Source organism: Sinocyclocheilus rhinocerous, unplaced genomic scaffold (genome assembly GCF_001515625.1).
Source record: "Sinocyclocheilus rhinocerous isolate Xijiao unplaced genomic scaffold, SAMN03320098_v1.1 scaffold1050, whole genome shotgun sequence".
Taxonomy (NCBI): Eukaryota; Metazoa; Chordata; class Actinopteri; order Cypriniformes; family Cyprinidae; genus Sinocyclocheilus; species Sinocyclocheilus rhinocerous.
This window is the reverse complement of record NW_015651629.1, coordinates 313,540-324,360: the sequence shown is the minus strand read 5'-3', so window position 1 is coordinate 324,360 and position 10,821 is coordinate 313,540. Positions and strand designations below refer to the sequence as shown.

The window sequence follows — 10,821 nt, the reverse complement described above, 5'->3', positions numbered from 1 at the left end:
CCCCCCCCCCCCACAAAATAAGAACAAATCTTTTTTTTTCAAATTCTGTACACTTACCAGCTTTAATGCACTTATTCAAATGTTCAAAATGTATCACTTAACTTACAGTCTGCAAAAGATTGGATGAATATGTTAAAATTCTGAATTTAATGTCAAAGAACATAACATTCTGTCACTGGCCATAATTTAAAACCATGTGATGTGTGTGAAAACAGGCTGAGAAATAGTTGTAATCTGGCTCAGATTCAGACAGAAATCATGTGTTTGTGGTGCTCTTCTACTGAATACAAGACGACTTCACCACACAAATGATTGTAAAGCATAAATGCTACAAAATGCATCATATTTTGTGAGAAAGTGTGATGTTGGAGTGAAGCACGCTGTTCTCTCTTGGATCCCGCAGGTGAACATGTTTCATTCAATACTTGGTCTTATTTGTGAACAATTCATGTAAATGCTCAAAAAACATTTAGGCCTACATTTAAGATTTACATGTTTGAATTGCATGTAAAATTTCCATGCATTTGGATACACAGTTTTCACATAAAACTAATAATAACTTGGTGTGATGCATATTTGTCAGTCATACATAAATCCACAGCTAGCCATATTTGAATCATGTTTTTAAACGGAATAAATGTCATTGTTTTCACAAAAACAGATTTGTATAAATGCATTTTGAAAACAGGATTATTTAAATAAAATTAAATAGATGCAAATAGTTAATAATAAATTATGCATGTTTTTTTTTTTTTTTTAATGCAGAAATCTGACCCATTTCATTTATGTATGGCTGAAAATTGTGAGCCTGGAGCACAAAAGCAGTGTTAAGTCGCTGGGGTATATTTGTAGCAATAGCTAACAATACATTGTATGGATCAAAATTATACATTTTTCTTTTATGCCAAAAATCATTGTTTCCATGTTCCATGAAGATATTTAGTAAATGTCCTACTGTAAATATATCAAAACTTAATTTTTGATTAGTAATATGCATTGCTAAGAACTTCATTTGAACAACTTTAAAGATGATTTTCTCAATATTTAGATTTTTTTGCACCCTCAGATTCCAGATTTTCAGATTTTGTCCTATCCTAACAAACCATACATCAATGAAAGCTTATTTATTCAGCTTTCAGATGATGTATAAATCTCTATTTCACAAAATGGACCCTTATGACTGGTTTTGTGCTCCAGGGTCACAAATATGTATTGCATAATGTTTTTTTTTTTTTTTTAGTTTGGTTAAAACTATCCATACTTACATCTGTTACGTATACTAACATCTATACTTGACCCTCTAACGCTAGCACTCTCTATTCTATTTCTATTCTGTCTACTTGTTTTCTTTTTATTTATTTATTTATAAAAAAACAAACACTTGATCCTTTAGCACTTGCACTCTTTACAATACTTGCTTTCTTTTTATATAAAAAATAGAGCCTCACACGCTAGTATTCTCTATTCTTTTTCTATTCTATGTACTTGGTTTCTTTTTATTTAAAGAATGATCGTCTAAAACTAACATTCTCAATTCTTTTTCTAGTCTTTCGACTTGTGATACTCTAAAGAGTGTGAAAGTGGTTTCCGGATAAAAGCCCACTATCAAAAAACAACCAAACAAAAGGTGAAAGGCTCTTTATTCTGTAAGAATATTACTGATGGATATTGAAAATTAATGTCAATGTTGCAACTGTAAATAACCGGCCTTAAGCTTTAAGCATCAAGGACTAGGGATTTTTTTAAAACCACTAACACTAAGTATTAAACTGATTTATGTTAAACCATGTGCTGTTACTTCATCTGATGCATGTATTGTTGATCAGTAGGTGAACCTGCTGAGATGATCCTGAAGCCGTCTGCTCTTTACCAGATCCTAACGTAGTTAATAGTCTGTTCATTTTCACCTGAAGTCACGCAGGTCTGAGTCATCAGCTCTACAGGATTCATCAAACAGGCTTTCATTTCAGGATCATTTACACTAATAGCTGAAAAGGTAATGATGCATCTAATACACTGTATTTTTTTAATTTAATTTTTAATTTAATTTTGCACCCAATCTCCGCTGAGCACTGTGAGTGTGTGTGTGTGTGTGTGTGTGTGTGTGTGAGTGTGAGTGTGTGTGTGTGTGTGTGTGTGTGTGTGTGAGTGTGTGTGTGTGTGTCTGTGTGTCTTCAGAGCAGAGCGGGCGTTAAACGGAGCCGCGGGCGGAGAATCGTTCATTCATGACTCTTTAGACGCTCGGGAAGCCGCTATGTCTGTGCAAAACCCGCTTCAGGTGGTGAACATCCCCTGGAGGAACAACAACTTGAGCCTGATGAGCCGCGACCCGCTGCTGTCCGATCAGGGAGAGACGATCATCGGCGTCTACCTGCTCATTCTGGGTCAGTCTGCGGATTTACTTCACTCTTATGTTAGTTTACCTCAGTTTTACATTATCAGGAACTTAACAATAGACACCATCACAAAATTTGTTTGAAATGGTTTTACTGCAAGGGACTTGTATTGGTTTTAATGGAAACTGTAATGCACCCTGTGGGTCTCCACTGGTTATTGGTCGCCTTCTACTGGTGGCTTGTTAAAACCAATAAATCCTAATGGAATATGTCCCAAAACACACTACAGAAAACCATTTTTAAATGGTTTTAATGGTTAAAAGTTGATGGTTTGTAATGGTATTTGTATAGTGGAAACCAGACTGAAAAAACGATTCATTGAATTTACTAAATTGACTAAAGTGGTTGCAAGCAATTTATTTTAGCGACATTTAAATAAACAAATTTAGTTGACTAACTTTCAACATAAAAAAAAAAATGTAGCTAAAATAAATTGTTTGCAACCACTTACCTTAAGAAAATTTTGTATCATTTTTTTTCAGTGCATTAGAATTTTCTGTGATGGTTCTATTGTTTTTTACCGCAGGGAAGCACTGTTCGCAAACGCTTTTGATGGGGTTTAAGTTCCCAAACAATCATATGGAGTTTCTTTAACTTGTTTTCCAATTTTCCTACGCTTAAAAATGTCTTGTTTTCTAAAATCTGACAAGACAAATTATTTTCTAGATGAAAATAACCCGTGCAACAAATGTACTGATAGAGAATATGCCTTCAATCTACTTGTATTTTGTCAAGTCAGGTTTATTGACAAAATACAAGCAGATACAAGGATAGTTTCATGACTATTTAAGGATATTAGAAAACATTAAGTGTTATTATGAAAATAAACATTTATTTTCAGAGAATATAGCCTACTTTGAATCTACTTGTATTTTTTCCAAGTCACCTTTATTGACAAAATACAAAAAGATTTGAGATATATTCTCTGAAAATAAGAGTTAATTTTGATTCTTAGGTCATTTTATCCGGTTTTAAGGATATTATACTGAATATACTTTGAATCTACTTGTATTTCGTCTATACAATTGACTTGACGAAATACAAGTAGATTCAAGATATATTCTCTGAAAATGTTTAAATTTCATTTTCAGATAATTTTATCTAGTATTAAAGATATTATAGATAATATACAGTAAATCTACTTGTATTTTGTCAAGTCACCTTCACTGGCAAAATACAAGTGGATTCAATTCATATTCTCTGAAAATAAGTGCTAATTTTGATTCTAAGGTAATTTGATCTAGTTTTAAGCATATTATAGAGAATATACATTGAATCTACTTGTATTTTGTCAATAAAATCGACTTGACAAATACAAGTAGATTAAAGATATATTCTCTGAAAATAAGTGTTAATTTCATTTTCAGATTATTTTATCTAGTTTTAAGGATATGATATAAAATATACCTTAAATCTACTTGTATTTTGACATACAAGGTACATTCTCTGAAAATAAGCAATGGTTTTGATTCTCAGATAACTTTATCTAGTTTTAAGGATATTTAGGTGTTTTTGAAAACAACAAAAGATGGTTATTGTAAAATGATTATGATTATGAGATATTATGCATTATAGAAACAGGCATCTAGTGTTTATTACAGAGCTTCTTTCTTTATTATGTTGAAGATGCAGGTGTAATTGTTCTCGTTAATGTTAGTGATGAACGTGTGGATTACTGCGGCTCAGGTCTGTCTGTCTGTCAGGGGTCATTAGAGAGAGTTAATCAGGTTAATCAGCTCAAACTCTGATCTACATTCAGTTCATCCGTTACAGTAAAGCACTGGTATAGAAATCATATCAGATGGGAGTTTCATACTGTAATATTCTATTCAATGATTAACACATTCATGTGTACCACTTACAATATGCATTTAGTAAACACTTTTTATTTAAGACAATGACTTTCATTACTATATATATTTTTATTTAATATATCTATTTGCTTAAATAGATTACAGTTGGCTGCACATTTTTAACCCTATATTAATATGTAAGATTTGCATCTCTAAATTAAAGTGATTAAATTCAATGATTAAACATAACAAAATAAAGCTAAATTAAATTTAGATGCTTTCTGCTGATTAACAAAAAAAAGTTGAGTACAATTTGGATAAAATAATATTTGTAATATAACATATTATATTAGTCAGTAAATATTATATTATATTAGTCTTATCAGTGTGTGTGTGTGTGTGTGTATATAATATATAACCTACATTACTATATTTCCTATATAAATTTAATCATAAAGCGACAACATACCTACAATTATGTTATTATAAATTATATGTTTGCAGATTATAATTCTAATATTAAAAAGTAAGATAATGATATTATGCATAATTAAATTATAATTAATAATAATAATAATAAATAAATTAATATATATATATGATTAATTAATAAAAATTTTTATTAAACATTACATAAATTCTATAATTATTTTATAAAATAATGTTATTTTAAGATTATAACTGTAATAATATAAAGTTACATAATTTATAAATATATATATAATTATATTACAAAATTATATGGAAATGATTGCATAAGTTAAATTATTTTATAAAATAATATTATATAAATATACATAATATATCATATGAAAGTGTAACACACCATTAATTATGCCTATATATAGATGCAATTAAATGAACAAATTATTTTTATTATGATAATATTATTACTACTAACCACAGTAACATTCTGCAGTTGGTCCTACAGTATCCCATAATGCTTCAGTTCTTGTTTGCTGATCTGTACATACAGTGATCCTGCTCTCTTAGAGAATGTCTTGTGTGTTTTTTGGCAGGTTGGTTGTCGTGGTTTGGCAACAGCATCGTGATCTTCGTTCTGTTCAAGCAGAGATCGTCTCTCCAGCCCACCGACTATCTGACACTCAACCTCGCCGTTTCTGACGCCAGCATCTCCGTGTTCGGATATTCCCGAGGAATCCTTGAGATCTTCAACGTCTTCAGGGATAACGGCTACCTCATCACCTCTGTGTGGACGTGCCAGGTACAGGAAGTGGAATTGTGGGTAGTGGGAGGAGCTCAGATCATATACGTATAGAGATGAGAAGAGTGAATGTTTCTTGGCGTGGATTGTTTCTGTTTGTTATTTGTTCCCGTGTGGTGTTTTTACAGATGATAATCGATGTCAGAGGTTGTTTTTGTGTCGAGTATGAGTTCAAACCCATGAAGAGCTTCAAACACACACACACACACACACACACACACACACGCTCACACTCACACTCACTCACACACACACTCACTCCCTCACACACACACTCACTCCCTCACACACACACTCACTCCCTCACACACACACTCACTCCCTCACACACACACTCACTCCCTCACACACACACTCACTCCCTCACACACACACTCACTCCCTCACACACACACTCACTCCCTCACACACACACTCACTCCCTCACACACACACTCACTCCCTCACACACACACTCACTCCCTCACACACACACTCACTCCCTCACACACACACTCACTCCCTCACACACACACTCACTCCCTCACACACACACTCACTCCCTCACACACACACTCACTCCCTCACACACACACTCACTCCCTCACACACACACTCACTCCCTCACACACACACTCACTCCCTCACACACACACTCACTCCCTCACACACACACTCACTCCCTCACACACACACTCACTCCCTCACACACACACTCACTCCCTCACACACACACTCACTCCCTCACACACACACTCACTCCCTCACACACACACTCACTCCCTCACACACACACTCACTCCCTCACACACACACTCACTCCCTCACACACACACTCACTCCCTCACACACACACTCACTCCCTCACACACACACTCACTCCCTCACACACACACTCACTCCCTCACACACACACTCACTCCCTCACACACACACTCACTCCCTCACACACACACTCACTCCCTCACACACACACTCACTCCCTCACACACACACTCACTCCCTCACACACACACTCACTCCCTCACACACACACTCACTCCCTCACACACACACTCACTCCCTCACACACACACTCACTCCCTCACACACACACTCACTCCCTCACACACACACTCACTCCCTCACACACACACTCACTCCCTCACACACACACTCACTCCCTCACACACACACTCACTCCCTCACACACACACTCACTCCCTCACACACACACTCACTCCCTCACACACACACTCACTCCCTCACACACACACTCACTCCCTCACACACACACTCACTCCCTCACACACACACTCACTCCCTCACACACACACTCACTCCCTCACACACACACTCACTCCCTCACACACACACTCACTCCCTCACACACACACTCACTCCCTCACACACACACTCACTCCCTCACACACACACTCACTCCCTCACACACACACTCACTCCCTCACACACACACTCACTCCCTCACACACACACTCACTCCCTCACACACACACTCACTCCCTCACACACACACTCACTCCCTCACACACACACTCACTCCCTCACACACACACTCACTCCCTCACACACACACTCACTCCCTCACACACACACTCACTCCCTCACACACACACTCACTCCCTCACACACACACTCACTCCCTCACACACACACTCACTCCCTCACACACACACTCACTCCCTCACACACACACTCACTCCCTCACACACACACTCACTCCCTCACACACACACTCACTCCCTCACACACACACTCACTCCCTCACACACACACTCACTCCCTCACACACACACTCACTCCCTCACACACACACTCACTCCCTCACACACACACTCACTCCCTCACACACACACTCACTCCCTCACACACACACTCACTCCCTCACACACACACTCACTCCCTCACACACACACTCACTCCCTCACACACACACTCACTCCCTCACACACACACTCACTCCCTCACACACACACTCACTCCCTCACACACACACTCACTCCCTCACACACACACTCACTCCCTCACACACACACTCACTCCCTCACACACACACTCACTCCCTCACACACACACTCACTCCCTCACACACACACTCACTCCCTCACACACACACTCACTCCCTCACACACACACTCACTCCCTCACACACACACTCACTCCCTCACACACACACTCACTCCCTCACACACACACTCACTCCCTCACACACACACTCACTCCCTCACACACACACTCACTCCCTCACACACACACTCACTCCCTCACACACACACTCACTCCCTCACACACACACTCACTCCCTCACACACACACTCACTCCCTCACACACACACTCACTCCCTCACACACACACTCACTCCCTCACACACACACTCACTCCCTCACACACACACTCACTCCCTCACACACACACTCACTCCCTCACACACACACTCACTCCCTCACACACACACTCACTCCCTCACACACACACTCACTCCCTCACACACACACTCACTCCCTCACACACACACTCACTCCCTCACACACACACTCACTCCCTCACACACACACTCACTCCCTCACACACACACTCACTCCCTCACACACACACTCACTCCCTCACACACACACTCACTCCCTCACACACACACTCACTCCCTCACACACACACTCACTCCCTCACACACACACTCACTCCCTCACACACACACTCACTCCCTCACACACACACTCACTCCCTCACACACACACTCACTCCCTCACACACACACTCACTCCCTCACACACACACTCACTCCCTCACACACACACTCACTCCCTCACACACACACTCACTCCCTCACACACACACTCACTCCCTCACACACACACTCACTCCCTCACACACACACTCACTCCCTCACACACACACTCACTCCCTCACACACACACTCACTCCCTCACACACACACTCACTCCCTCACACACACACTCACTCCCTCACACACACACTCACTCCCTCACACACACACTCACTCCCTCACACACACACTCACTCCCTCACACACACACTCACTCCCTCACACACACACTCACTCCCTCACACACACACTCACTCCCTCACACACACACTCACTCCCTCACACACACACTCACTCCCTCACACACACACTCACTCCCTCACACACACACTCACTCCCTCACACACACACTCACTCCCTCACACACACACTCACTCCCTCACACACACACTCACTCCCTCACACACACACTCACTCCCTCACACACACACTCACTCCCTCACACACACACTCACTCCCTCACACACACACTCACTCCCTCACACACACACTCACTCCCTCACACACACACTCACTCCCTCACACACACACTCACTCCCTCACACACACACTCACTCCCTCACACACACACTCACTCCCTCACACACACACTCACGCTCACACTCACACTCTCACACGCTCTCACTCACACACACAGCATAAGTTAAATTATTTTATAAAATAATTTAACTTATGCTGTGTGTGTGAGTGAGAGCGTGTGAGAGTGTGAGTGTGAGCGTGAGTGTGTGTGTGTATATATGTATATATATATATATATATATATGTGCAATTATATTACATAATTAAATTGTATAATGAATTATTATACTCACATATTATTATTATTATTGCTAACTGGCAGAACATTGTGTGATGTTTCTCAGTGTAAGCTACACAGCTCCTGATAAGCTGATGTGGACGGTGTGAAAGGGTTAATTGCGTGTTCTGGTCAGATCATGGATACGGCACCTGTGAGATCGACTGGGTCAAAGCCAACTACTCCAGCATCCACAAGTCCTTCATCATCTCCATCCTCATCTTCTGCTTCTTCATCCCCGTGCTGATCATGCTGTTCTCGTACGTCTCCATCATCAACACGGTGAAGCGAGGAAACCTGAGAGAGTCAGCTGAGAGAGATGTGACCGACAGACAGCGCAAGATCGAGAGAGACGTCACCGTCGTGAGTCACAGAGTCTTCAGCTCAAGATACACAACCAGTCAAAACACTGGACACACTTATGCTTTATCTCACAATAATAAAACTATGCAATGATTTTATAAAGTTATTTTAGTTAATCTAAGTTAATCTATGAAAAATTCCATTTAAATAAAAATATTTTAATATATTATATTTTTTATAAAAAATATTTGTTGATGTTTTTACACAATTTTAAGGCTTGTGATAATAATATACAATGTGTTGATATTTATTAATTTTCTCTGAGATTACTTAAAATCATTTCAACCAAATGGGTCATAAACAAGTTTTACATATAAAAAATGTATTACATAAATTAATCATATACCTACTATATGGAAGCTTATTACCGCCTTATTAAAAAAAAGCTTATATAAAAAAGATAAAAAAAAAGATAATTGCAACTTTTTAACTTTCTTTGAATAATAAATGTATGAGATTTTTAAAAGTTATAAATTCAGTGTATTCATTAAAAATCCATTTAAATAGAGGTAAATAAAAAAGTATATCTTTATTATCTATATATTTGTTTCTTTACACAATTCATGTTTAAGACTTGTTGTAATATTCTATATGCTCATATTTATTTGCTCTGAAATGACTTTTGAACTCACAATTCTGACTTTTTTTCTTGCAATTCTAAGCAAATGTCAGAATAGTTTTTTCGTTTTCTTTTTTTTAAATTCAAATATATTATTATTATTATTATTATTAAATTTGTTTATTCCATGGTGGAAACAAACAAACAAAAAAGTCTAAGATATAAACTTGCAATTCTGAAAAGAAAAGTCCCCATTTTTCATAACTAAAAAAAAAAAAAAAATATATATATATATAGTAATCATTTAAAGTCATATATTAATATTTATATTTTGATATTCATATTTAAAATTTGTATTTATATTTGTTAAATAAAATGTATATTTTAAATATATTAATATATAATAATACATTATGATTATAATATTAATATATTTAATATGTTAAAATATTTAATATTTGAAATACACATATATATATATATATCTGGTTTAATGCCAGATTGAGGTATTTTGGATGTGTTTCTCTCAGATGTGTGAAATGCATTTCTTTAAATGCAGCAGTGTTCTTGCTCCTGATGATGTTCAGGAGTTAAACTCAAAGCCGTGTTGTTGTCTTCAGGTGTCTGTAGTGATCTGCACGGCGTTCATCCTGGCCTGGTCTCCGTACACGGTCGTGTCCATGTGGTCAGCGTGGGGTTTCCACGTGCCGAGTCTCACCAGCATCTTCACGCGGCTCTTCGGAGAGGCCAAAGACGCCGTCAAGCTCAAGCGCTTCAAGAAGATCAAGGCCAAGGCGGACAGAGCCGAGGAGAACCGCCAATTACACAAGAACCAGAAAAACCCCCCTCCGGCAAACCCCGCCCCCAGCCCCGTCTCCCGGGAGA

The 10,821-nt window shown here is 38.4% G+C and overlaps 1 protein-coding gene across 1 annotated transcript in view; it reads left to right on the top strand.

Moving 5' to 3' along the window:
• Positions 1–2,244: 2,244 nt before the first annotated feature.
• Positions 2,245–10,821, top strand: part of opn6a (opsin 6, group member a) — an 8,678-nt gene continuing 101 nt past the window's right edge. The window contains exons 1-4 of the mRNA XM_016518680.1: positions 2,245–2,384; positions 5,209–5,414; positions 9,111–9,377; positions 10,557–10,787. Coding sequence (XP_016374166.1) covers positions 2,255–2,384; positions 5,209–5,414; positions 9,111–9,377; positions 10,557–10,787 — 834 coding nt within the window. The 5' untranslated portion in view covers positions 2,245–2,254. The remainder of the gene's footprint in view (positions 2,385–5,208; positions 5,415–9,110; positions 9,378–10,556; positions 10,788–10,821) is intronic.